The 27,309-nt window shown below is 51.5% G+C and overlaps 1 protein-coding gene across 16 annotated transcripts; it reads right to left on the bottom strand.

Annotated features, from left to right (window-relative positions):
* Positions 1-184: 184 nt before the first annotated feature.
* DAZAP1 (DAZ associated protein 1) lies at positions 185-27,309 on the bottom strand. Of its 16 annotated transcripts, none has more exons than XM_081286157.1 (13): positions 26,217-26,598; positions 18,473-18,513; positions 17,617-17,783; positions 17,271-17,336; positions 14,860-14,970; positions 13,444-13,492; positions 9,886-9,968; positions 7,034-7,187; positions 5,700-5,729; positions 5,296-5,436; positions 3,135-3,311; positions 1,991-2,080; positions 1,077-1,130 (listed from the first exon to the last, which is right to left on the bottom strand). In XM_081286157.1, the coding sequence occupies exons 1-12, from the start codon at positions 26,477-26,479 to the stop codon at positions 2,001-2,003; spliced, it is 1,362 nt and encodes a 453-aa protein (XP_081142283.1). In that variant the 5' UTR covers positions 26,480-26,598; the 3' UTR covers positions 1,077-1,130; positions 1,991-2,000. The 16 variants fall into 16 exon arrangements, with proteins under 16 accessions (XP_081142285.1, XP_081142286.1, XP_081142287.1 ...); XM_081286148.1 differs by lacking the exon at positions 26,217-26,598 and adding an exon at positions 27,074-27,309 and having other exon boundaries at positions 1,101-1,130; XM_081286159.1 differs by lacking the exons at positions 1,991-2,080; positions 26,217-26,598 and adding an exon at positions 27,074-27,309 and having other exon boundaries at positions 185-1,133.

Below are 27,309 nucleotides of genomic sequence, written 5' to 3'. Positions count from 1 at the left end.
CCAGAACCCACAGGGCCCAAGGCCCACACCAGAATAATAGATCCCTGCATCAGGCCTCTCTGCCCCCCAAGTCCACAAGGAGGCCAGAAGCTGGGGCCCAGGCCAAGGGCTCGTCTGGGCTCCAGATCTTTCCCGGATGGGGAAGGAGGCGCAGGTGATGGAGAAAGAAAGCACACAACCTGGGTTTCTAATCCAAACGCACTTCTCTTTATTCAAACCAGGGTCAAACTGGTCAGTGGGAAACACCCTAAAGCCATGTGCCAAGGAGGTGGGCTTCCAGCAAGACCGTGCCTGCTGCACAGGGTCCAGGCTGCAGAAGTCAGTGCTGCCACGCGGCCAGCCAAGAGTGACCCACCTCCACAGCCCACTGCAGATGCTACCAGGCAGGCCGGCCGACAAAAGCAAGGAGTAAACAAAAAACAAAACACACTCAGTAGATTTCTTTAGCTCCCAGAGTTTCTGGACCAACAAGTCCCAACCCCCAAGCCAGGAGCAAGGGGACCTAAAAACACCCCCCTCCCACCAGTGCCGACCGAACCCTGTTTTTAAATTAAAAAATAAGCCAGTATACATCGTAGAAAATTTTCTCTTAAAAATCTCACAATTTGTAAATGTATATTTTTTCTTTAACATAAAAGTTTACAATATACGGTAAAACAAAAGGCTCAGGAAAATAATTTCAAAAAAAAAAAAAAAAAAGAAGAAGAAGAAGAAAAAGAAACCTGAAGTTTTTAATTAAAGCTGAAGACATTTTTTTAAACCCTGTTGTTGAACCAGTGACTTTTTTTTTATTGTGCTGATGGGTCAGAGAAAGAAATATATTTAAAAACTTCAGTCCAGTCACCCACAGCCAGCTCCGAAGCCTCTGCCCTCCCCCCTCCCCCCCAGGTTGTGATTGTCACAGTCCACGAGTCTCCAATCCTGGTCTCGGCCGGGGCGGGTTGTGTGGCGCTGCGGTTAGCGTCGGTAGGGGTGGAATCCTTGCACGTTGTGGTTCTGACCTCGCCCAAAGCCACTGCCACCGGCGGGGGGGCCCCCTGACCCTGGCACTGAGGGGCCCCCGTAGGAAGGGGGCTGCTGGCTGGGGTCGGAGAAGCCCTGTCCAAAGCCGCTCAAGTCCTGCCCGTAACCTGCTGGGGGAGAGAGGGTGTCAGCTCAAGATGCACAGCCCAGCCTGCTTGCTCTGCTTCTGAGCAACTCTGCTCCATTTTCTGAGGAAGGGTGATGATGTCTGGGCCTTGGAGCCCATGGGCACCAGTGGGGACTTGACCCAGGTGGGGCCACCCCTGCAGGGACCCAAAACCTGGGAATTTTTATCTTTCAAGACCACGTGAGCAGGACCCACACAAGAGAGAAAAGCAGCTTTCAGATCCTTCGTGGGTCTGGTGATCCGCCCCATTTCTACCTTGGCCCTATCCCCACATACCTGGAAGTCAGGGGGCAGGTGTGTGTCTAACTTAAAACACAGGATAGGCCTATGGTGCAGAGCATAGCCCTCACCTCCCTCATGGTAACCCTCACCACACCTGTGAGGCTGTCCCCACATCCCACGCCCACACGGTCCTCCCTTCAGGGCAGCCAGGAGCTCCAAGCTACAGACTAACTTGGCAGTGTTTAAGCCTCAACAAGAGCCAGACACACCTACACTATTGGCCTCAGGGGTGTAGGAGGTTCTTCTGGGAAAAGGGATACACAGCATCCTCAAGCGGACAGAGATGGGCCCTGCTCCTGCCCACCCCACCACGAACTTTGAAGACCCATCCAGGCCCTCTGGGTTCCCAAACAGGGGTGCACATGGACACAGGTGGGCCCTCTGGCTCTGGGTGCTCCTGGGGCCAGCTGTGGTCAGTTGAGATCCTCAAACTGGCAAGGGGCCCGTCCCAGAGGGTACCTCCAAGTATCCACCCCCGCCCAGGATGGCAAAGGAAGCCATGTCTGCTTCCCAGGTGCAGGCAGGTGGGAGGACCGTGTAGAAAGAGGCGGCACCTACCTAGGCCACATCACTGCTCAGCCTGACCATAAGAGTGTAAACAAAGAATAGGCCCGAAGCCCGACGGGTCTCGAGAATAGGTACCCAGGCCTGGCGAGAGACGAGACCAGGGTGACTAACCCACTGCGGCCAGGCAAGGAGCGAGCGGCAGACACGCACACTTGCACACCCCGCGGGCACTTCGTGCTCCCCCTGCAGCTGTGACACATCAGGGCCTTGTGGTGGGCCAAGAACCAGCGCTGGCGGGGGGAGGGGTGTGTGTGTGTGTGTGGGGGGTGTGAATGCAGGCCAGGGCCTGGGCCCTCCAGAGTCATTCAAGATGGGCCAGTGCCTCAGACAAGACTGCTCTGGCTCAGTCCAGGCTGAGAGAAGCAGGGCTGGAGGGAGCACCTTTTCAGGTGCCCTAGAAGCCAGGGCCTGCCTTCCTCAGGATGTGAGCTTAGACACCTTGGGACAGGGAGGCCCACATTCTTGGGATCCAACCGTGCAAATGTCCCTTGAGGAGCCAATGATGAGCAGAGCTCCCTCCACGAGGGTCACGGTACCAAACAAGGCTGGTCTTGGCACTGAGCTCATGCAGGGTGAGAGTGAGAAAAGCACAGACCAAGTCCTGTCTTGACCCAGTGTCCTCCCCTGAAGCCACCCACAGGAGTGACAAGCCGTGGAGTCCACCACAATGCCTCTGTCTAAGCCAGGGCTTGCTATTGACTCAAGCCTGCTCCTGGAATGGGGTCTGGCCTGCAGGGTACCTAATGACACACCAGAAACAAATAATCACGGGGCAGAGGGCCTGGATAGCCCTGACTAATGACCTCTAGGGAGGACACAGGAGAGCCTCAAGCCCGGACAATGATCACAACATACACACCATCTTTCTGTGACCCCAGGAGGCACCTCCCCCTGACCCTGTCACAGCCTCTGGTTGCCAAAAGTACAGGCCCTGGCCGCCTGCTGTGGGACCACCATCTTTCTTGACAGGTTCCCCCCTAAGTTCCGCTAGGCCCCCGTTGCTGCCATCAGTTTTCCAGCAGCCTCTGCACACTGGCTATCTGCCCTGCTGCTGCTTCCTCCAGAGTGTGCTGGTGGGAAGCACATGGAGGGAAGAAGACCGGCACAGGGCTGGGGGGACGCGCAGACCACTCACCATACTGACTGTAGGGGAAGTCTGGCTGGGCTGCTGGGGGTTTGCTCATGTCTGGGGCGGCCTGAGATGGAGGTGGTGGGAAGGCCAGTGGAGCTGCCCCAGGAGTGGCAGGAGGAGGAGGGACCCCAGGAGGGGCAAACTGATCTGGTGGTGGAGGTGGAGGCCCATAGCCAAAACCTGCAGACAGAGGAGAGAGCACAGGCACAAGACACAGGGTAAGGCCACAGGGTCAGCTGGATGGAGACCCACAGACCAGCCCCACAGGAGCTGCAAGATGGGATTTCCATCTAAAAACCTACAGAAGGGACTATGGATCCTTTCTCCTGGGACATGACCCTAAGGAAACAATGACTGTCGAGGCGATATGGTGTGACCACAGGACAGAGTACTAGGCAGGAATCCAAGCAGCAAGGAATTCCACTGCAGATCTTTCTTTAGAAACAGCTGGACACAGCTTTGGGAAGGTAAGTCATCTGAGCTGTCTCAAAGGTAGGGGCCAATGGCAAGTTTTCAGAACAGAGCAAAGGGGTGGAAATGTGGCTCAGTGGTATAGTGCCTGCCTCACATGGACAAGGGCCTAGGTCCAACCCTCAGAGCACCAAGAAAAAAAGGGGGAAGGGTACTAGAGAGGACTACCATCCCACACCCTGATGCTGGGCTTCAGACCACCCAATACTTCCTTTCTTTAATTTCTTGGTACCAGGAATTGAACACAGAGGTGTTCAACCACTGAGCCACAGCCCTAGCCTTTTTTTCCTTCTTTCTTTTTCTTTTTTTTTTTTTTTTGTGGTGCCGAGGATTGAACCCAGGGCCTTGTGGATACAAGGCAAGAACTCTACCAACTGAGCTATATCCCCAGCCCTCCCCAGCCCTTTTTATGTTGAGACAAATCCTCACTAAGTTGTGTAGGGTCTCGCTAATTTGCTGAGACTGGCCTTGAACTTGAGATCCTCCTGCCTCAGCTTCCCAAGCCCCTGGGATTACAGGAGTGTGCTACCATGCCCAGTTTAGACTACCCAATTCCTGTCATTAAAAATAAGTTAGATTACTCTATATCAAGAATTGACAAATCTTCTTCCAACGGCTAAACTGTAGCATTGAACTATCCAACCTGGGACCTGGCCACATGTGGCCTCTGATTCCCCACAAGATGTGACTGGTCCAAACTGAAATATATCCCAAGTATGTAATACACTGTATAAAGGACTCAACACAAAAATCAGATTATAGAACATTCATGCTGGATGACAGGGTCAGATAAGGTGACGTAATCTGAGAAATAGGTGCTAGAAAATCCAGTTGTCTAGGGGGCCTCAGTGCCCTTCTTTGTAAGGTGCCAAGTCACCATACCTAGAGAACATGAGCAAAGTGCTCTAACATTCTAGGCATAGCGACTGATTTTACACCTACATCTTTGATTTAAAAAGCCAAGTATATGGAAAAATCAATTAAGAACTAAAGTTTTGGGCTGGAGATGTGGCTCAAGTGGTAGCACGCTGGCCTGTCATGCGAGGCACTGGGTTCGATCCTCAGCACCACATAAAAATAAATATATTGTGTCTACCTAAAACAAACAAACAAAAAAATCCCAAAAAAATAAATAAATAAAAAATTAAAAAAAGAAAGAACTAAAGTTTTATACCTCAAATACACGTCACTACTGTTTTTTTGTTTTGTTTTTTTTAAACCAGGTGTATGAACCCAGGGATGCTTTACCACTCAGCCACACCCCAGCCTTTTTAAAAAATTTTTTGAGGCAGTGTCTGGATAAATTGCTGAGGCTAGCTTTGAACTCACAATCTTCTTGCTTCAGCTTCCTGAGTTGCTGGGATTACAGGAGTGTGTCACTGTGCCCAGCTTCCCTCACTTCTAAATAAAGAAGAATGGAGGAAGTCCAGACACCTCACCTCCCGAGAAATGAAGAATGAGAGCAAGGGTGCAAGGTGCAAGGCTCAGTTTCTGCATGAACCCGAGCTCCATCAGTGCCAGGAGTGGGTTCAAGGCAATTAGAAGCCACCTGTGCAGTCTCTGTGCTTTACACCCAAACAGGGACTGGGGGCAAGTGTCATGGCCAATGTCCCATGAAGCACAGGCCTAGTCAGCTCCAGCGACAGCTCTGATGGGAGAGGAGCCCTCCCGAGGGGGCCCAGCCAAAACTTACTGAACTGTGGTGGGGCACCATAGCCTTGTGGGAAGCCCTGAGGAGGGGGGAAGCCGCCAGGAGGGGTGGACACGATGTAGGAGGTGAACGGAGGGGGTGGTGGGGGGGCTCCTCTTCCCGCAGGGGGTGGTCCGTAGCCACCTGGAACACACAACGCAGGGTGAAGGGCAAAGAGTGTCAGACACAAACCCCTGGCCACAGCCCAGACCCAGGCCTGCCAGGGCCTGTAGCGGGCCCCTCCCCTTCTTCCTCACCAGGAGAGGAAGTAAAAGAAATGATCTCAAGGGCCAGAGAGACACTGACAACGGCTTTACCGGCCATAGACAAGACCAGACGTGAGCTCTGAGAGTCGGCCTAGGATTTCGGATTCTGCTCTTTCCCTTTCTCTAAAAACAAGGACTCACCAATTGCCTGTCCTGCTGGCACCCACATTCCTAGATGAGAAAACAGAAGAGAAGGGTTGGTGCCGAGTCCTCCCAGTATTTTGATGCCAAGTAGTTGCCACGAGCAAGCGCCACCAACTGGGGCTGACCCCCGGCCCCACCTGAGGCTCAGAGTCCAGGGACATGGGTGACACCAGGTGAAGCCTGTCTCCTGGGTCTTCAACACAGCTCCCTGATCAGTATGCTTCCCAAGTGCCTCTCCACTGGCACCCTACCACCTGGTGGCAGTCTCCTGACTGGGTACATGCCTCTATGGCCTCTGAGCCTTGAGGAACACAGGGACAGTCCCCATGGCAGTCTACATGCCTGGGCATAAAAAAATGGTTTCCCTGGCTGGGCTGGGGCTCAGTGGTAGAGCACACCCAAGGCCTGGGTTCCATCCCCAGTACCACACATGTGTCTCTCTCTCTCCCTCTCCCTCCCCCCCCCCTCTCTCTCTCACACACACACACACACACAAGAAAAGAGAAAATAAAGAAAGAAAAAGAAAAGTGTGCCTATTCCATCTCATTTCCAACAGGGAGAATTCTCAAAGAAACCCTCAGGCTCAAGGTGTGGAGGAGACCACACAGAATCCTGATACCATGGCTCAGAGAACAAAGTCCCCCAGGCAGGCATGTGTAAGCTCACTTGCTCAACACCTCCTGTAAACTATCGGCAGCACCAGCTACTGGTGGGCCCTGAAGTGGAGGGCACACAGCTTGGCAGAGGTGAGAGCAAATGCACAGACCCAAGTCTGGCAGGTTTTCATGGTGCCCCTGGAAGTGCTGCCCAACTGCCATATTGCAGGCAGCAGAGAACTCTTCACACCAAGTAGGCCACATCTGACCCTCTGACTGCCACTCAGATCCACCACAGTCCTTCCTACACCCTTGCACATGGGCAATAAGACAAGGAATCTCAAAACAGATACTCCAAGGAAGGAAGACCCACTTGCCCAAACTGCAAGCAGCACCTAAGGCATAGTCAACCACACCACCGAGGGTTAGGAAGATGGCAGAGCCTTTTGTGCCCTCTGGACCGTGACTATACCTATGCCTGCACCTCGGCAGGGCTTCTGAAACAGCTGCTCAGAACATGTGGCACTGACAGTGAGTGGGGCAGGGGGAGCTCTCCCACTTTGGCAAGGCCTGCCAGTGCCCAGAGAGTAATGCTGCTCTCGTCCCACAGCTCTGCCCATCAGGTAGTTGCATGAAGCCAAGGCCCAAGGGACCCATAGCCCTCTAAGCAACGTAACAGTAGCCAGTTGATCCTTGAGCCCAGGTCTGGTCCCTCCAGGGCCCTCAGAGCCTTACCTTGCGGGCCGTATCCTTGTTGCCACGTGGGCGGGGGCTGGCCTGCCCAGCCGTTCGCGGCATTGGGCACGACACGGCTCCCCCACTGGCTGGCACCTGGCTGTCCGGGCGCTTGGCTTTTGCTGTCCCGAGGCTCAGCCCGTTTAACTTCCACCTAAACAAACCAAGCTGTGGTTTAGGGAGAAGCTACAGCCCAGCGCCCCTTCCCTTCAGACACACCCTCAGTAACTTACAACTACACTTAGCATCTTACAACTTAAGACTAAGTACTTAACTATAAACCTTATTTAGGCCAGTACTTTTTTTTCTTAATTTTTTTCCTTTTTAATTTTTTTTTTTTTTTGTTTAAAAAAATGTTTCTCAGGTACAACAGATACAACTGTAAAGACAGCCTGTGCCCCACCCGCTATGAACAGCAGAAGGAGCCAGGAACCCTCAGGAGATCTGTGTACACAGAGGTATCTCACTCCAGCTAAGACAGTAGCACCTCCCTCGACAGGACAATAAGGGACCAGCACATGCCCAGCCCTGTCATGGGCCCAACTGGCCACGAGGGCCTCTTAGAGCCCACCCCATTGCAACTTTAGCGCATACCTGAGAAACACAATTGGTTTTGACTTAAATTTTTATTTAAAATGTCTAATGGAAGATAAAGACTTACCTTCCCCAGGCTAATGCTTAAAGAATCTCAATTAACTCAAAGGAATGTCAGAGGGAATGGATGTGATAAGAGAATCTTACATTACATCTAACAAAAAAAGTAAACAAACATGCAATAAAATGGACATTTGAATCAGTAAGCAATCTTCATACTGTGTTAGGCAGCAACCCAGACCTCTCCCCAGAACTGGCTGGAGCCACAGCCTCTGAAACAAGGACAAGGGGCTAGAACAGCATGAGCTAACTGTGCTTGACCTAGTTTTTCTGAGCACAGGGGCTGACCTGCTTCATGCATCTTTTAAAATATGGGCAGACCGACAATAGCAAAAACACCCCCCCCCCTCAATTCCAGGGCTGCCTCAGCTCTCAGGATCCCAAATCTTTCTTATTTTTATGATAAATTTTAATAATAATGAAGAGACAATGAGTCCACCTTGAGGGTTTCAGTCTGGAGGGATAAGCATTATGCCTTCAGAATTCCTTCAGAGATAACAAACAGGAAGCGCAGCAGAGGCACAAAGTCCCCCCACCTGCCCACCGCCCCAAGGACGCTCTGTGTGATGGGAACAGATCCTGTTAGCTCAAGGCAAGGCGATGACAGGGCCACCCGGCCCTGGCCGCTTCAAAAGACTCAAGTTAATGAGTCTTCACACGTGCTCCTTATGGGAATTTGATTCCTGCTACAGAGCAAAGCAGTCCTTGTCATTCAAAAAACTCCTTTACCCTTTCCTATCAGAACAAGGGATGCCGTCACCTGGCACTTGGGCTTTAATTATCTTGTGCATCCCAAACCCTTTACAAATGGAAAGCCCCACCAAGGGTTCAATGGTGACCAGTGAAGGTCAGAGATAGCAACCTGGACTCCTGTGCAACCATCTAGCTTGTAAAATGAGTACCACCAAGGTCACCGCAGCCAAGTCATACAGGGCTGGGGGGAACCCAGGGGAGGTGCCTGGGGACCGAACAGGGATATGTACTGAGCTGCCCTTCCTGCCCTACATATCAAGGCTATACTTTCTCCAAATTCTCAATGTCACAGGACCTTAAAACACTGCACGCAGAATCCTTTAAAACTTTTCACAGCAGTCATGCCCCTTGCAATCTGCATGCCAATTTTAAACTAAGAGCTGCAAGAAATGTCAGAACAAGGTTTGTCTCCTTCTTTAGTTAGGTCCAAATGGAATCCATGAAGTCTGCAACCAAAGCTAAGCCACTGGGAACACAAAAACAACCACTCACTCCTCTGTTGCTAACCAAGGCTCTGGAAGGGAGACTTCAGAGCGGGCAGGGCAGAAACCCCCAGAGGTGACTGTGGTCTCACCTGGGGGCAGAACCTGAGAGAGTAGGAGCTATGCAGCATGAAAGGCCACATCAGAACCACAGGCCAGGAGGCCTGGCATCACAAGGAGTAGGCTTTCCAAGCAACAAGACAATCCTGTAAAGATGCAGGCCCCTGAGCCTTTGTGAGCCCTGAGAAGCCCACTCCATGTCACAGGAGTCCTACCAGGTATTCTCAGAAAGCGCTAAAGGTCCTGGTTAACCATGGTGAGAGGCCACTCTGACACCACCCAATGAGGACTGGCTGTGCAACAGAATGCTGGGGCCCCTGCGTCCTGTCCCTGCTCTGCTGTGGCAGCAACACAGTATGAAGATGAAACAACCAGAGGTCACTTGACTGCACGGTGGTTAAATAAGTACTATCGAGAGCATGTGGCTGGTCCCGGAGTTTCACAGTAAGTGACCCAATTTAAAAAACCAATCCTTCATGATGTTTTCATGTTTCTTTCAGTTTTAAGTGGAACCTCGGATCTCAGAGGCCCTTGCTCATCACATTACAGGTCAGCATTACACAAAGGGGGTTGGGGCAGACATCTGAAGGAGTGGTCGCTGAAACCAAGCCTGAGGCAACACTGCGATCTCACTGGAGGCCAGCCCAAACACATCAGGGCGCTCCCATCCCCAGTACCACCCAGGCCGCCCAGGGAAGGGGCTCCAGGAGCGAAGCCAGATGGCCACCCTTCTCAGGAAGCATGAGGCCCCATGGTAGAACCAGGTCCAACTTCACAGTCAGCAATCCCAGATGAACTTGTCCGATCCTCTTTTCTACTAAGGAATTTTCCTTTCCAGTGAAATCCCTCAGTTGCCTAAGACTTGGTTTGGTCTTAAGGTAAAATAAAACTACAACTACACACTTTTTTGCCCATGATGTCGTGAAAATGCATGTTGACAGCCTGGTCCACTGATTGTTCGTCCTCGAAAGTAATAAATCCAAAACCTAGCCAACGACGAAGAGTGAATCAAGGTAGCAGGGTGTTGTGACACAAAACAGGATGATGAACAGTATTAGGGAGGGACCAAGGGATCGGCCCAGGGTTTCAGCTAAGCCCCGTGTAGAGAAGCTACAGCCAAGGGCCACGGCTCCCAAGGGAGCCATCAACCCAACAGAGTGGACAGACAGCGACGTCTGCACTCTGCACCACCTGACTGAGGTCTCCACCCAACACTGGGCAGGCTGAGTAGACGCAGGCTCTGTGTCAGGCACACTCTGGGGAGGAGAGGCACATCTCAGAGAGCCTCAGCCAGTGAGGCAAACAGACCCCTGTTGTCCAAGGCCTGGGCCATTGTCCTGGCTCTCGTCCATGAAGACGACTGTGAGCTGCCCCTGAGAGAGGGGAGACCTTACCAGGAACCCACCTCAGTCAAGGGTGTGCGCGTGGGTGCATTTCTGCTTTTCTGAAACCCAGGATTCTCCCCCTTGGCTTGCAATTTGCTTTGCAGCTAGTGCTGACAGCAGCCATATATCGTTCTAAAGCGTTAAACAAAGTACAGAATCTACCACAGTGAGTGCCTCACTAAGCTTATCCAACACTGTTGGGTAAGCCCAAGGAGTCCTACCAGAGGTAACATATGTATGTTTATATGCATATATGTATACAGGTAAATAAATAGGTAATACACAAAGATACAGGCCACAACGGGTTCCAGCAGGTCAAATTCTGCTGTCAGCAGCAAGAGCAAGAGGCACCATGTAATCAAAAAAGAAAATTTTAAAGGAAAAAAAAAAATTTAGCATTTCCCAAACACAAGAAAGTGGCAGTATAAACGAAGTTTGGTTGGTCTGGGGTGAGCACAGCCACCCAGCTAATAGAGTGTGTCTCCTCTTCTATGGGTAGGAGTGACCAGAGTCTCCTGTCTGGTCTGAGTAGAATGAGACCGCAGAGCACACTGGCCTCTGAGGTGGCCTGATGAGCACTACTATCTCCCAATGGCCTGGTACTTGGGCACTGAGAAGTGAGCAGCAAACTGCTACCCAAAGACCTCAGAAGAACAAAGATGGACAAGGGAAAGCCAAGAACCAGGTTATAGAGGCTGTCATCTACGCCAGGGTCACAGGGCTGCTACAGAGCATCGAATGGCAGAGGGACAGCGTGATACAGGCAGCACTGTGCACCAGGAGAGAGGCACGAGCTGGTGGAGAAGGGACACAGGGTTTGAGCAGGCAAGGGGCCCTGGTAAGGAGCAACTGTGGACAGGGCTTCTCAAGCTTATGGACTGTGGTGCTGGAGCACTAGGTAGAGAAGTTCTAAGCAAAAACTGTGGGTTGGAAGAGGAGGGAAATGGGGAAGAAATGGCAGCTCAGGAATTGGAGGTGAAAAAGACCATAGCAAAGGAACCAGGTTCAGGAGTCTTCTGATTTGCCCTATGTGTGCACATGGGCATCTGAGCATGACTATGCACACCCGCACACACCTGCAGGGGTCAGGACACAACAGGAGAGGAGAGAAAGTGAAACCATGAGGGCAAAGCACACAGGAGGGAGCACAGGTTGGAAAGGAAAAAAAACCCAAGAACAAAGGGAGTGTGAGGTGAGCGGATGCAGCAGGCTGGAACGAGTGTGAGGCCAGAAGTCAGGAACATGGGGAGGGCCAAGTGGGAACCACTGTGCAGCAGCAGGAATTTTCACACCAGGAGATGGTGTGTTGGGAACACAGGGACGGTCTCGCATACCGGGACATACATGTCCACTATTTTAAGTAAACCGAGACAAGGAACAGGGAGAAGGGAGAATGGAAGGGAGGCAGACTAGTTCTTAAAAAGATTCAGCAAAGCCAAGAAGACAGGGACTTGCTGTCTGGGAGGACCTGCTAACCTGACCTCTGATAATCTGGCAACCCCAGGGACAAGTCCCAAGCCTGATGGCTGAGTGAGGCAGGAAACATGGGTCCCATGCCAGCCAGAAGCTTCCTCAATGTCAGACCCTGTTGCCTCCCACCAGCTGGGCTCAGTGACCCTAGCTACTTCCAATCCTGATCGGACAAGCACAGTCAGAGCAGGCGGACAGCTCTGCACAGCTGCATTGGGACCAGGAGCACCCAAGAGCAGCCCTCAGATTCCCAAGCACTGGAGGTTCACAAGATCAGAGGCGATATTTGGAACACAACATAGGTGAAGAACGACATATTAGAAAGTTGACATTTTCTCAAACATCAGGAGTGTCTGAAGCCACAGGGCTGGCTCGGTCCGTGTACAGTACAAGAGGCGGTGGGCCGTGGGTAGGGAGCCCAGAGCAGGCTTTCTAGGAACGATCTGTCTGTCAAGAGGCGGCAGCGGGACAGAAACACACTGAAACTTCGTTTACACCCCACTGGAGCAAAGCCGCTCCCTCCTCTGACTGCGGGACGGGCCTGTACCTGTGTGATATAATTTAGCACCTGGAGAAGAGAAATCTAAAGAGATATCGTTAATCACAAACAATTCACAGAGAGAAAAGGAAAACAGCTTACTTAACATTACTGTACTTTACTATGAAACACTTAAGTACATCGCTAAGCACATATGTCTACGTTAAATTAAGACTTAACAGCTTAATCACCAAGTGAGCAACACGTTCCTTAACCATGGATAAGAGGAGGATGGAGGTTCAAATGGCAAACTATTCTCCAGCATGGCGGGCACATGCTGCGGGCTAGAGCCGCTTGGCTCTAAGGGGTTGCCTCCGCCTGACCTCAGGCAGATGGTGCGTGAGGGGACGTGTGACATGGAGCCACTGCGCAGACCTTGAACTGGCAGGTCTGCTCACGCGGCTAGTCCAAAAGCAGCTGATGAACCAAAAACATGGGCAGCAACAAATAGCAGCAGCCACAAAGAAAGAAAAAAAAAAAGGCGGGGGGATGAAAGTGGGCACCCTCACCCACTCAGACCAGCGCAGACACACAGGTGTGGGAAGCTTGGGGAAGGATGCAGGAGGGCATGAGGCAGCGCCTCACCCCTCCTCCCACCTGCCCCTCTGGCTGAAGGGATAAAAACGAGGGGGTGGGAGAAAAGCATGGGATGGACAGAGGGAAGCCCGGATTCCAAGCTGAGCTGGGTGGGTACAGCTGGCACATGAGTGGGACTGGCCACACTGGTGAGGATGGGATGACACAGGTGTGAGAGAGAAGCTCAGTCTGCAGAACCACACTCCTCCAGGAGACATTTAAAACAGAAACCACATCAAAATTCATGTCAGGTCATAAAAACTTCACAAGAACGAGCCAAAAACAATGTGTGATGTCTGACCTTGGGAAGCACAGACAGGCTGAATGGAGCTGCGCAGGGGAGAGCCTACATTTTAGCGGTTAGGTCTCCAATTTGTCCTTACTGAGCAATGTTCCCTACGACCACCACCTAGCCTGTGTCTAAGGGGGTGAGATAGTTTGCCATCTGAGGGGGAAGGGGCACAGGTCAGGACAAACTAGATTAGCCGTTACCTCGAGGCCTCTGCTTTTCTGCATCATAGATCATAACCACCTCGGTGACCTGGAGAGGAAAAGAGCAAAGTGAGGTGCAGGTACTATTTCTCTTTCTAGTAAGAGCCCCAAGCTTCAACTTTTGTAAACACCACGCTTGGGAAATTTTAGGGCCAAGGTAAGCTTTATAGGGTCTAGTGTATGAGAGCCCAACGTTGATGGGGTGGACAGAACAAACTGCTTTGGCCCCAAGGCTCCTGGGTAGGCACAGGGACACCAGCCACCAGGCTCAGCCCACTGCCTAACAAAGTGTTTGCAGAGAAAGGTGAGGCGACCACGATCCCAACTGCATGTCCTAGCAGGGGATGTGACCTAGGAGAGTCCACAGGTACCCTTCCACTCATATTTGAGGGAAGTGAGGCTTAGTCAGGTGAAGTAAGCTTGGACCTCATCATTACAGGCAGCTGTGGACTCCAGGATTCAGGCAGCAGCACCAAGTAGGTCATGGTTCTGTACTCTGCCCCTGCCCAGTACTCCTTCCTCCCTGGCCCAGCCTGCAGCACCCCTAGGAACACCTGATAAACAGACTGCAACCAGAGCTCACAGGGCAGTCAACAGTTGATCCGCCGGCCAAGCCCATACACCTCACCCCAAACAGAGCTGTGTCCCACCACGGGCCCTCCCCAGTGTCAAGTCCCAGGGCTGGCTGAACATCTCATAGGCTGCTCCACCAGGGCTCTGAGTTCCCTACATGACTCCTCAAAATCTAAATTTCCAAAGGAATTCTCAAGGATTTCAGTCTTTCCCAGAAAAACCACTTAGGGGTAGCTTTGCCAACAGAGAAAACATCAAGGAGGAAATGGGTTAAAATATCTGTGATGCCAGAGAGGCCTGGAGGATAAGTGAGCTTGCTTCCAGACTCCTGGGCTGTTTTGTTGATGCAGGACCCAGGAAAGCACCTCACCAGACCAGCCCACTGTACCTGAAGGCTGCTTCCTCACGGGCACCTGGTCTTGGGCCTCGGGGAGGGGAAGATGCTAACCTCAGTGTGGACCTGGTCTAGGGCCATCCCTCCAGCAACCAAGGGGCAGCATGACTTCTTGGGCACAGCTGGCTCCACAGCCAAGCCATACACCATCCTCTTCACTACCATTATCTGATGCTTCAAACCATGATGGTCACAAGACAATCAGAAGGGCAATCGTGAAGTCCATCTAATTTAGCACTTGCTGGAAAAGTCACAGGAACATTCTGCTGGATCTCAAATGATCATAAAGAGAAAGGCTGGGTCTTGTTTTTTTTTTTTTTTTTTTGGGGGGGGGATGGGGTGGGGATGGAGGACATGGGAATGTGCAGCAGATCCTCCAACTTTAAGGAGGCCAAGGATGGGAAGCACCTGCTGGGACCAGCCAGCACACTGAGGCACAAGGAACTTACCACTCCAAATTTCTTGAAGTATTCCCTGAGCTCTGTCTCACCACAGTTGTGAGGAATTCCACCAACGAAGATCTTGTTTGATTTACTGTTATCGCTCCGGGGTCCTTTCTGCTGTGTTGAGGAGGAAAAGGGGATTAGCTTGTGGTAGGACTTCAAACACTTCCCATTAGTTAGGTGTGACATCATCTTTGCATCTGTCCTAAGAGTCAGCTGAAAGCCAGACCAAACACACTCTAAAAATCCAAAGAATCAAAAGAACACAAAAAACTGGGGCTGGGACTGGGGCTCAGTGGTGGAGTGCTCGCCTAGCATGTGCAAGGCCCCAGGTTTAATCCTCAGCACCACGCAAAACTAAATAAATAAAATAAAGGTTAAAAAAAAAAAAAGAACACAAAAAATTGAGCTGAGATGACCCACTTCTCTGGACATACATGGAGACAGTAATCATGGCATTTCTGTAAGGCTGTATTTCAGGTAAGTGTGAACACAGCACACCTTACGTCCCACCTCAGCTATTCTAAACGACAACAGCCACAACCATTAAAAGCTCTGCAAGCCCGACCTGATGGTGCACGCTTGTTGTCACCGCTAGACAGAGGCAGGAGGGTGGCTTGAGCTGAGGAGTTCAAGACCAGCCTGGGTAACATAGTGAGACTTTGTCTCGAAAACTCCCACAGCTCTGCAATGCAAAGCTAGAGATTTTGAAGGAGTGAGAAGAAGGCAGCTTTGAGGATCATAGCTTAGACAGATGAGAAGCAACTGCAACATATTTGCTCCTTCTTCCTGCCCCTCTGTTTCCAATCCCGACTTCCTTTCCCTATCCAAGGACATCATGTTTTATGTTGCCCCAACTGCTTTGGATTAAGAGACCAGACTTTGGGGAAGGAGAGTTCACTGCCATGATGGGTGATGATTTCATGGGTGCACAGGTCAGTCAAGTCATCAAGTTACGCAGTTTATTACCTGCCTAATACATCTTATAAAATGGCTAAGAGACTAAAATGTCTTAACTAGGGCTCAGTGGTAAAGCACTCACTTAGCAAGTGTGAGGCACTGGGTTCAATCCTCAGCACCACATAAAAATAAATAAATAAATAGAATAAAGTATTATGTCAAAAAAAAAAAAAAAAAAAAAGACTTAACTAATAACCAGACAGAACATAACCCTTGATTGGACTTCAGGAGACAAGAGACATTTGTGAAGCAATTCTGGAAACAGGAGTACAGACCAGACACACGACATCCTTAGGTGTGGCGATGGTGAGGGTGGGGGATCTGACTTTAGGAGGACACACCACTAGTTAGGAGGGATACATGTAGTCAGACATAGCCATAAATACACATAAATATTTGGCAAAATTTAACAGCTGATGAATCTAGTGGGATATTTAGATATTCACTGTACTAGTCTTCCAATTTTCCTGTACTTAAAAAATTTGAAATATAACTTTGGAAAAAAAAAAATGTTGCAAGGGTCTAAGGTCTCATCCTCCATAGCAGCTAGAATACTGCTAGATTCTCAGGCTCCACCCAGCCCTCTGACCAAGGGCACCTGGAGGGGTCAGCTCAGCGCTATCCAGAACACTCTATAAAGACAGGAGTGCTCTCCATCTGCATTGCCCCATGAAGTTCTAGTGATGCAACTGCTGGGCCAGGCAAAGGCAGTATGTATGCTGGCAAAACCCAAAAACAACTAAACAGGGGCTGGGGATGTGGCTCAAGCAGTAGCACGCCCGTCTGGCATGCGTACGGCCCGGGTTCGATCCTCAGCACCACATACCAACAAAGATGTTATGTCCGCTGAGAACTAAAAAATAATAAATATTAAAAAATTCTCTAAAAAAAAAAACAAAACAACTAAACACCACTCAAGGATGATAACTGTACCTGAGCAAAAGGGACCACAGTTCATGAGAAACCCTTCACCACAGGATGGGGTTTTAAGTTCAGTTGACCACAGTCCTCCCTTACCCATGATCACTTAAGACCATTTAGAATTTTCTTGGTTACAAGATAAAATGCAGTACAGGCTAAAACTGGGCAATTATCAATTGCTCCAGGGTCATCTAAAGACCTCTACTGCTCTCCTGCTTAATGAGCAACACCACCAGAGGAAAACATATTTTCCCTTTAAATCTGCCCAAAGTACACACAAGGAGGCCAGGCGCTGAGGGACACGCTGCAATCCCAGTGACTTGGGAGGCTAACGCGGGAGGGTTGCAGGTTCAAGGTCAGTCTCAGCAACTTAGTAAGGCCCTAAAGCAACTTTGCAAGACCCTGTCTCAAAATAAAATAAAAATGCATATGGGTGCAGCTCAGTGGCAAAGCATGCCTGGGTTCAATTCCCAGTTTAAAAAAAACAAAAAAAAAACAACCATTCTCAAGGAGGCCTCCCAACCCCAGCCTCTTACCCATCCTTCCTTTGGCCGTGTTCGCTCTGGCTGCATTCCCCGAGGAGTGCATGGCTTCGGGTCGATCTGTAGGAAGTTTCAAACCAGCCCATTGTGAACACAGGCTACTTTCTCTAGAAAAGAAGGTGTTTCCAACAGCAGCCAGCTTCACGGCACACTGGCCCACACAGGCCACCCAATTGGCCCAATCCTCCAACAGCTAGTCCAAATACCAAGGCCCAACCCCTTTAAATCCAGCCCACATTAAAAGACTCTAAAATAAACATCAGTCAAAGTTCAGTCACAGAGTTAAGCTGAAGGAATGGCAAACAAAAGACAGGGCAGGAAAGAATGAGAAGACACTTACATTCCGGCCGTCCAGGGTGTGTGGTCTGCTGGCCAGCACTGTCCCCACACAGTTTGGGTCTTTAAATTTGACAAATCCAAAACCACGAGACTGGTTGGTTGTTTTATCTTTCATGATAACACAGTCAACAACTTCTCCATATTGGGAAAAGTAGCTGCGCAGAGTCTCTGCTCAGAGATTGGGAACAAAAACACAAACACACACAAACCAGGGCATTAAGCAAACACATCTAACAGTTGGAGGGTGCACATGCACACTCACTTGCTCCCTTCCAGTTCATCGACCTTACCTGAACAAGTCTGGGATGAGCAACACATGAACTGGCTTAGCAACTAACTGCTGAGGGGAGGAAGAGGGCCCAGAAGAGGTACATAGAGATGGGCAAGGGAAATTCTGCACGACAGATGCATTACATCCTCATAAATTAGAAAAGGGACAAGTGACCATAGCAATAGCAGATAGCTCTGTTCTGCTTCATAGGAATAAGAGAGCAAAGCGTAAGGGGATGCAAACATGACAACATTTGAGTGACAACCAGCAACCCAGGAATGCTGACTTGATTCTGAACACAGTGACTGCCCTAGCAAAACCCTAGACCTCTACCCCACAGTGAATAGTTCTGACTCCACAACCTTCTTGTGGCTTGCAACTGTGGGCCACAGTCTTCCTGTGGCTCTGACCAAAAAGATAGAAACCAATTTAACAGATTCAAAGGGAACACCACTATCTCTGCCCCTAGACAGCGCCCAGTCAAATGTCTCCTGCCCAGAAACCCAGACAATGTCCAAGGACTTCAACAAATCTCAGGCAGTAGCAAGAGATGAGGTCAGGGAGCCTCATAGCCTGCAGCACCTACCTTGGGTCGTGCTCCAGTCAAGGCCGCCCACAAAGAGCTTCCTGCAATTCAACAGAAAATGTTCAGGATCAACTTGACTCTCAGCTCAGGATTGTTCCCATCCCACCATGCCAAGAATGTAATTCAAACAAGGAGTATTGCAAATGGGCTCATGTATGTCCCCTCTGGACCATACACAGCTACAGCTTTGTCCACACTGTTCAGACATGAGCAATGATTCCAACTTGTACCATAGGTGTGTCATAGAACCCACTGACTACATGAAATCATGCTACTTCCAAGTGGGGCTTGGAAATTCCAGCATCTGCAAATATTTTATAATCAGGAAAAGGAATTAAGGAATCTAGATTTGATTTTTTTTGGGGGGGGTAACTAGGGATTGAACTCAGGGGCACTAGACCACTGAGCCACATCCCCAACCCTATTTTGTATTTAATGTAGAGTCAGGGTCTCACTGAGTTGCTTAGTGTCTCGCCACTGCAGAGGCTGGCTTTGAACTCGCAATCCTCCTGCCTCAGCACCCCCAAGCCTCTGGAATTACAGGTGTGCGACACGGCGCCAGCTTAGATTTGATTTTAACTGGAAAAGAAACTGACACGTAAGATATTTGTCCCACCCAGCCTTTGAATTACAGTAGAGGGTGTGGATTCCGTGTTGGAGCCCTATACCCACATCCCCACCTCAAGGCAGTCTTTTTGGGTAGATGCAGGGGGCTTTCATGAAGAATCCCATCTCCAAGGTCTCAGCTTTCCCAGTTCTCAAGGGCCTGGCAGGACCCAGGTTGAACAGAAGCAGCCAGAGGCAAATGCCCTGAAGGCCTGGGTGGAGCCAAGGCTGTGCTTATCTTCTGTTGCCCAGAGCACCCACTGGGCACAGCTGAGACACACGGGGCCTCAGAGCTCACCTGCCTATGGGGCCTCAAGAGTCCCCCAAACTCAGGGGGCAGGCCAGGTGAACCAGCTATAGCTTGCATGTCCTGCCCATTACATCAGGAAAAAGAACACACACTCATCAGGTCCTTCATCTGAGCCTCAGCTGTGCCAACCCCATCGTCACCCTCCCAACTAGACCATCTTCAGAGACCAGAGCACCCTTCAGGCTTAGGGTCACCACCTGAGACACAAGAAATCTTTTGGCATCACTAAAAATGCCAGATCACCATACTACACTGGGCTCTTTTCAACCCCCCCACCTCTGGCACTCTAGTACTGGGGGTTGAACCACTAACTATACCCCTAATACTTTTCTTTTTTTATACCTTTATTTTGTTTATTTTCATTTCAGGGGGGGGGGCCTCACGCATGCTAGGCAAGCACTCTACCACTGAGCCCAACCCTACCACCAGAAAGGTACAAACCACCATTTTCAAAGTGCCAATAAGCAAGCCCTGCATTGGCCAGACTAGTTTAAGCTCTAAGCCTCATTTAAATTCCAAATCCAAAACTTAGGTATTAAGGGTGAAAGGCTTTTAAAAAGGCCATTATCATCACAGCTGACACAACTGGAATAGAACCTGCAGATCACATAAATGTGCCTCAAGATGGCACTCTACTTTGGGAAACAGGACACCTCGTGATGTCCAATCCTTTCTAAACATTTTTTATTTTGAGGTAGGATCTCATTAGGTTGCCTAGACTGTCTTCAAACTGCAGATCCTATTGCTTCAGCCTCCCAAGTGGCCAGGATGACAAGTGTGCCCAGTCATACCCGACTTTGAGAAAAGACTCTTCCCCAGTGAGCAATGTCCCATCAGCCATCAAGGGAGCTTAGAGCCAAAAGGAAGCTTCCTCTGACAGCTCCTGACAGCTGCCCCAGGAGCAACCCTTGCAAAGCGGATGATGCACCCATCACTGCTCAATCCCATGACCATGACCCTCTGTAAATGCCAGCTTCCCTTTGTCAGCCCTTCTGTCAAGGATTGTTCCTACTCTTTTCCTCCAAGGAAAAGTAATTTAGATTTAGTGTAAAAAACAATTCCCCACCACCAGAAAGGTACCCACCACCATCTTCAAAGTGCCAATAAGCAAGCCCTGTGTTGCCCAGTTCTTGCATGGGGGGATGAGAAGGGCAAGGATGCAGAACCTTCCTGGAGACAGATCTGTAAAGACATGTTCCAGGGGAGATGTGCTTGCTGATCAAGCAGCCACAGGAGGCTCAGGTTTAGGCCTCATTAACTTAAAACCATGAGTATCCTACACACCTTGGAATGGGGCCAGAGAGTGCTGAGGTGAGGCCAGGCCAAGCAGGCAGACAGCAGGCCTCTTTGTGCCTCACTCCCCACAGACCAAGGGCAAGCCTGTGGTAGGCCATAGGTGAGAAGGCTAGTGACATCCACAGAAACCAAATCAAAGCAAATCCCACCTTACCAAAAAATACCAGTCTTTATTTAGCACAGTCTCCAAGCAAAACAATGAGGGGATAAGCAGGTGTCCTCCTCCAAGCAACTCAATCTTTGCCAGGGCTGCCACTGCCAGGACAGAACTGGCCAGACTAGTTTAAGCTCTAAGCCTCATTTAAATTCCAAATCCAAAACTTAGGTATTAAGGGTGAAAGGCTAGACAGGCCATTATCATCACAGATGACACAACCGGAATAGAACCTGCAGATCACATAAATGTGCCTCAAGATGGCACTCTACTTTGGGAAACAGGATACCTTGTGGTGTCCACAGAAAGAAGAATCAGGTCTCTGGCTTACTCTCAAAATACTAAAAAACAAAACAAAAAACAACAACAAAACAACAATGTTGGGGGAGACTACAGCAAAACTATCAAGTGCAGATATGGAGCCATTGCTAGCCAGTGGCTGGGCAGAGTACATCATGGGAAATTTTGTTACTATGTTGGTAATTTCTGTGTAAGCCTGAAGTGAAATACAATTATAAGTTACGAAAACTTTCATTACTGAGGAAATGATGTAATTTAAGTTTTTTCTGAAACAGTCTCATCACTCATGAAATCTGACAGACAGTAAGCTCTCTACACTACTTGCTGAGGGGAAGAAAACTCGCCCGTGTGTGAAAACCTTGTGTGTTTCTTTCCTTTACTCCTGCTTGGAAGGGGATAGCAGGTAAGGGGACACATTCCCCCAGTCAACAGGGGGAAGGTTCTAGAAGGTCCCGGGAAGAAGGCTGCATCTCCTCAGTTGCAGGGGTCAGCTCTAGGAATCTGGCACAAAGTCCTAACCTCTGAACCTTGTTTTTTTTTTTCCCCCTTTTTTTCAATCAATAAAATAAGAAAGCCCCTGGCAGCCAACCCACCAGGAGTGAGCAAGAAGCCAAGAGGAGTTCAAGGCAAAGACTCAGAAGGTTCTCTTAACCAGGATCGCTCGCTTAGGGGCCAAGACACTGCTTTGCATTAATCGGTAGCCCAGGTGCTTCTGTGCCCAGCTTGCTCACACTATGCCTCCCCCAGCACAGTGTGGCTAGAAGGTGTGAAGTAAAGGATTAGCACAAAGCTCTGCTCCCAGGCTCTGCCTCTGCAGGGCTCATGGGTAGGGGTCATTACCCAACAATGGCACCTCTCATATGGCTTCTCTATGTGGCCCAGAGCCAGGAGGACTGCCAGTTCCACTTGTCCAAACCAATGTATTCTGTGACATGCAAGCATCGTACCCAGGTTCAGATCCAGTCCAAAGCCCACCAGCTGGGCTGGGGATATAGCTCAGTTGGTAGAGTGCTTGCCTTGCATGCACAAGGCCCTGGGTTCCATCCCCAGCAACATTAAAAAAAAAAAAAAAAAAAAAAAAAAAAAAAAAAAAAGCCTAAGGTCCCAAATCCCACTGGCTCTGTGCATGCTCAACGTTGAGTGTTAGCCCAAGACTGCAGATGGCTTCAATCTGGAAGGGGCTCTGCAGAAGTGGCCTGCCTGCTAAAAAAAAAACCTGTCTGAGGAGGACTTCCCAGCTTCTGCTATGTGCTTTAGGGCAACCACAAGGTATTTATGCCACAAAATAAATCTCAAAGGGCTTCCCCTGGTCCTGGGTAACCACAGAGCGCTATGGCCTTCTGGCTGGCTTCAGGATCCAGCAAGCAGCCTCACAGGTAGCAGTCAGCAGGCAGATGACCTCGGGCAGGGCATTTGAGCCATCAACTGACTTGACTGGCCCAGTCTCCGTCACAGTCAGGTTCTTCTTGGACTTAGTTCACAGGGCAAGAAGCAGAAGGCCAGGACCAATCTCGACTGTTTTGTAATGAGGACTTTTTCTTCTCAAGAACAAACAAGCCAGGAGTGGTGGCACACACCTGTAAGCCCAGCCCTAGCGGCTGGGGAGGCTGAGGCAGGAGGATCGCAAGTTCAAAGCCAGCCTCAGCAATAGCGAGGCACTAAGCAACTCAATGAGACCTTTCTCTAAATAAAATACAAAATAAGACTGGGGATGTGGCTCAGTGGCTGAGTGCCCCTGAGTTCAATCCCAGGTACCCCTCCCCACCAAAAAAAAAAAAAAAACCCTATAAACAAACAGAGCCTATGTGTGGAATTTCTAGCTTCTTCAGATGAGGGCTTCCTAGGCCTAATCTCCAGGAGTTTTGTCCTCCCTTAAACCATGACCTCCACAATCACCTTGGGTCCTTATTCTCCCATAGGGAAGGACGCAGACCCTGAAAAGGCATACATTCCTGCCCAACCTTGGGAAACCACAAGGGCCAGATGGGAACCCACATCACAGTCCCCATGTGAATTGTGAGCCTGTGGTCCATTCCCAGTTCAGCTCCTCCCCTTGACAGCAGGGAACGTGACACAGGAGAAGCCCGACAACTTCACAGGCAGTGACATGCTGCTCATGGACAGCCTCTACATGCCCTCATCCCTAGTTTATTGGTGACATCCACACCCTACCCCTCAAGATCATTTGTGTCCCACCTTCCCAGACATTCCAGGATCCTCAATAAGCATGTTTGTTAAGGGCTGGGATGTGACTGTGATGTGGCTCAGAGGTAGTGATTGCCTAGCATGTCCGAGGCCCTGGGTTCATCCTTCGCACTGCCAAAAAAAAAAAAGACTAAAGCAAAGCACTTGTCAAGGAGGTGGCCTCCTGCCTAAAGCACCATTCACATCAATTATAGTGAATGACATGGTAAAGTTCCACAACTGCTTGTAGCACCTTCCAAAGGAACAGTTGTGCCACAGGACTGGGCCTGCCTGGGACAAAAGGTCTTACACACAGAGACAACAAAGTTGCAACATGGGAGAACAGTGGGGCCCAGCCCACATGCATTCTCTGTGCCAGCAGGACAGTGGAAGGGCCTGGGACTCCCCATCTGGCCAGTCCATTCCCTGGGTGACCCTAAGCCAAATTCCCACACCTCATGAGCTTCAATCTCTCTGGCAAAGGGAAGGGTTAGCATCAAGACCACTGTGTTCCCAGGAGGTGTGGAGAGCACGAAGTTACTAGCCCTCGTCAGGGGTGACAGTGCTAGCTCTGCAGATGGCCTACTAAACCTCTGAAATCAAATGCAAGTTAAAAACACATTCCAAATTTGTGGCCAATTTTGCAGGACTTAGACCAGCCCAACACAGGAAATAAGTCCTAAATCCACACAGAATAAATGAAGGCACACATTGGAACCAGGCCACAAGGAGTAAGACTGTGCTTACTATGGCAACACCCCCCACCCCCCAAAAAAAGCTAGAGCAATAGAGAAGGTCAGCAGAGTCGCTGCGTGCAGGGATGACTTCAAAATGCAGGAAGCATTAAGATAATCCCCAACTGTGGGCTCTCACTTTGAGTAATTCTGTCCCCAGGAGACACTGGGCCCTACATTGGGACATGTGTGGTTGTTCCAACAAGGAATGGGTGCCAGAGATGCTCCTCAGCACTCTGCAGTGCCCTGGACACCCCACAATACCCAGGGGGAAACCTTCCTCAGAGTAACTTCTAACATGTAAGAAAAGCCCCTAAAGGGCTGTCTGTGCTCCCCACACACTAGATTCTAAACATTCGAAGAACAGCCTCCTCTTCAAATCATGGCTTCCTCTGATTCAACCTGTCCTGCTCTTGCTCACAGGGAGCAAGCACTGGGTCCAGCTGGGAGCACAACTCTTGGGTGTCTACTTTCCAAAGCCATTCCAATAAATTATTTCAGAAGAACCCAAGCCCTTCGTGTGTGGACCACTCCACAGCAGCACTGCTTCTGCTGTGGTTAGAGTACATCCCCCAAAGTCACCAAAATTAGACAGGTGATCCCTAGTGCAAGAGCTGAAAGGTGGGACCCTTCAGGATGGTTCTGGATCACAGGACAGAGCCGTTCTGACTGGATTCCCAACCCTTAGCACAGGATTGAGTCTGACCTAAAGGATAAGTTCAGTCCCTCCCCTCTCTCCCATGTGCCTCTGTCACACATGATACCACATGAAGGCCCTCACTCATCATGGGCCCTTGATCTAAGACTTTCAGCCTCTAGAACTGGAAGAAATCAAACTTCGTTCTTTATCAACTGCCAAGTCTCAGAAACTCTGTCATAGCAGCACAAAACAGACTCAGAGACCCTCCTTAACACCCAGCTTCAGCAGCTGCCCATCCTCCCTGTCCAGCTGCAGCCTAGCAGGCCAGTGTACCCACACCAAATTCCAAGGTCTTTTCCACTATCTGTGACTTTCCTTCCTCTGTGACTCTTTCTTCAAAGGTCTCCAGTGTCCCTTTCTTGTGATTCTGAGGAGTTCAGACAGTGACAAACACATCACATAAAATCTTCCACAACTTCCTTCCCTCCAGTTCCATGACAGTCTGTCACTTTGAAGGTTGGCAGGACTAAGTGGTCTGTGCACCTGAGGTGACAATTCAAAACCTTTTTGTCCACCTGCAATGTAGGCATGGGCCTCCCCAATACCTGGGAACAATGATCAGACACCAGTCACCCATCAGCCACTCATGATGAGACTCTAGAAAACAATGCTCTTTGTAATCCTGTGTTTCAGAATTTTAAGGGGAGGGACCTAAACCAAGGCTAGGATGACTTCCCAGAGCCAGGCAGAGCAGGGCATCCTAGGCTCAGACCTTCCCACCCAGGCTTCTTAGCTCCACACTCCCCCACTTGGTGCTCAGGCCTCAGAAGCATGGCACTTCAGCACCTCTAGTAAGGGAAGGGGAGTGGCCCACATGAAACTCCTCACTCCTTCCTGCCAGTCCTTAGGCTGTGAGAATCAGGACGCAGACAACGCTAAGTAAACTCTGGGTGCCTCACTCTACTTCTACTGCACCAGGCTGCTCACAGACAAACTAACCTCTTCCTTCAAAGACTCAAACCCCTAATCCCAGGGAGGTCAAGGCAGGAGGATCTCAAGTTGGAAGGCAGCCAGGCAACTTAGCAAGGCCCTGTCTTGGGGAGACCCAGTCCCGGGATGTGGCTCACTGGCAGAACACCTCTGGGCTCAATCCATGAAAGTGGAACTGACAGAAGGATGATCCCTTGCCAGCCTTCCCAAACAGCGATCCCAGGTGTCAGCACACGAGGGGACGGGGTCCTGGGGCCAACCCCTGCTGAGGGGCACTGCCAAGTCTCAGGCCAGAAGCATGCATGTCAGAGCGACATGAGTGGCTCCTGTCCACCCCACCTCAGGGGCCTGGAGGCCACAGCGGGGGTGAGTTCTGAGGGAAGTGCATGTCACTGGACACTTCGGATACACCCTGCCACCTGCTTAAGAAGCAAGACCTGTTTCACCCTGAGCGTGGCACTGCCACCTTCGCCCCCAGTCAGCAGCAGGTTCCGTCCCAGGCGCCGCGGGAGCCTCCCTAGGCCGCACACCGGGGTCGCTCAGCGCCGGGCGGACACTGGCAACCGAGCCCTCCTGCAGAGCAGCAGGAATTCCCGGGTTCTCGGCGGCTTCCAAGTTCAGGGCTGCGACGCGGCTCCACGGCCCGCGGAGCTGGGTGACACGCACACCCCTCCCAAGTCCCGACCACGCGTGGGGAGGGAACCAGGGCGAGGTCCCAAGTCCCCGAGGTCCCTCCGTACTCCGCGGGCTCCCGGCTGCCAGCCGCTGCGGGCCGCGGCCTCTGCGCGGCCATCCATCAGCAGCCTCGGGGCCGGCCGCGAGGAGCCTCCGCGGCGGCCCCCTCCCGGCTCCCGGCGGCACTGGCCACGCCACCAGGCCGAAGCCAGCGGGCGCCTCAGCAGGCGCGCGTCCCCGGCGAGCCCAGGCGCTCCGCCCGAGGCCGGGGTCCGGCGCCTCACGCCGCCCCTGCCGAGCCCGCCCCGCGGCGCCCAGACCCGGGCGGCTCACCGGAGGCCGCCGAGGCCCCGCGCGACCCCGGCCTCCCCGCCATGTGCGCCGACCCCAGTTCCGGCGTGGGCCGGGGACACCCGAGCCCCTCAAGGCACCGCGCAGGGTCCCCCCGGCCGAAACGCCGACGAGGCGCGGCGGGCGCGCCCGGGACGTCCGCCCGTCCCCCGGGCCCCCTCGAGGCGCCCGCACGCCGGCTCCGCCCCGGCCTGCGGCCCCCGGCGCCGGGCAGCCCGCGCCCGCGTCCGCCCCCCGGCCGGCGTGACCTTGACGGGCCGGCCCCCCGCCCGGCCCGCCCCGGGGGCGGCGTCTCGGGGCCGGCGGCGGGGCGGGGGCGCGGGCCCGGGGCGGCGGCGCAGGCTGGCCCGCCCGTCCTCACCCGATCTCGTCGGCTCCCGAGTTGTTCATGGCGGCGGCGGCGCTCGGCGTCCCCGGGCCTCCTGGCTCGCTCCCGCCTCCGGAAGGTCACCCGCTCCGTCGCCCTCCCCACAGCCGCGGCCCGGATCTGCGCAACGGCGGCGGCGGCGGCGGCGGCGGCTACTGCCTCCTCCCCTCAGCGCCAACGGTCACCGCGCGTCCCCGCGCCGCCGCGCCGCCGCCCTGCGCACGCCCGGG

Source organism: Spermophilus citellus (genome assembly GCF_964194105.1).
Source record: "Spermophilus citellus genome assembly, chromosome: 3".
In the NCBI taxonomy this organism is placed as follows: domain Eukaryota; kingdom Metazoa; phylum Chordata; class Mammalia; order Rodentia; family Sciuridae; genus Spermophilus; species Spermophilus citellus.
This window is presented reverse-complemented; position numbering and strand designations above follow the sequence as displayed.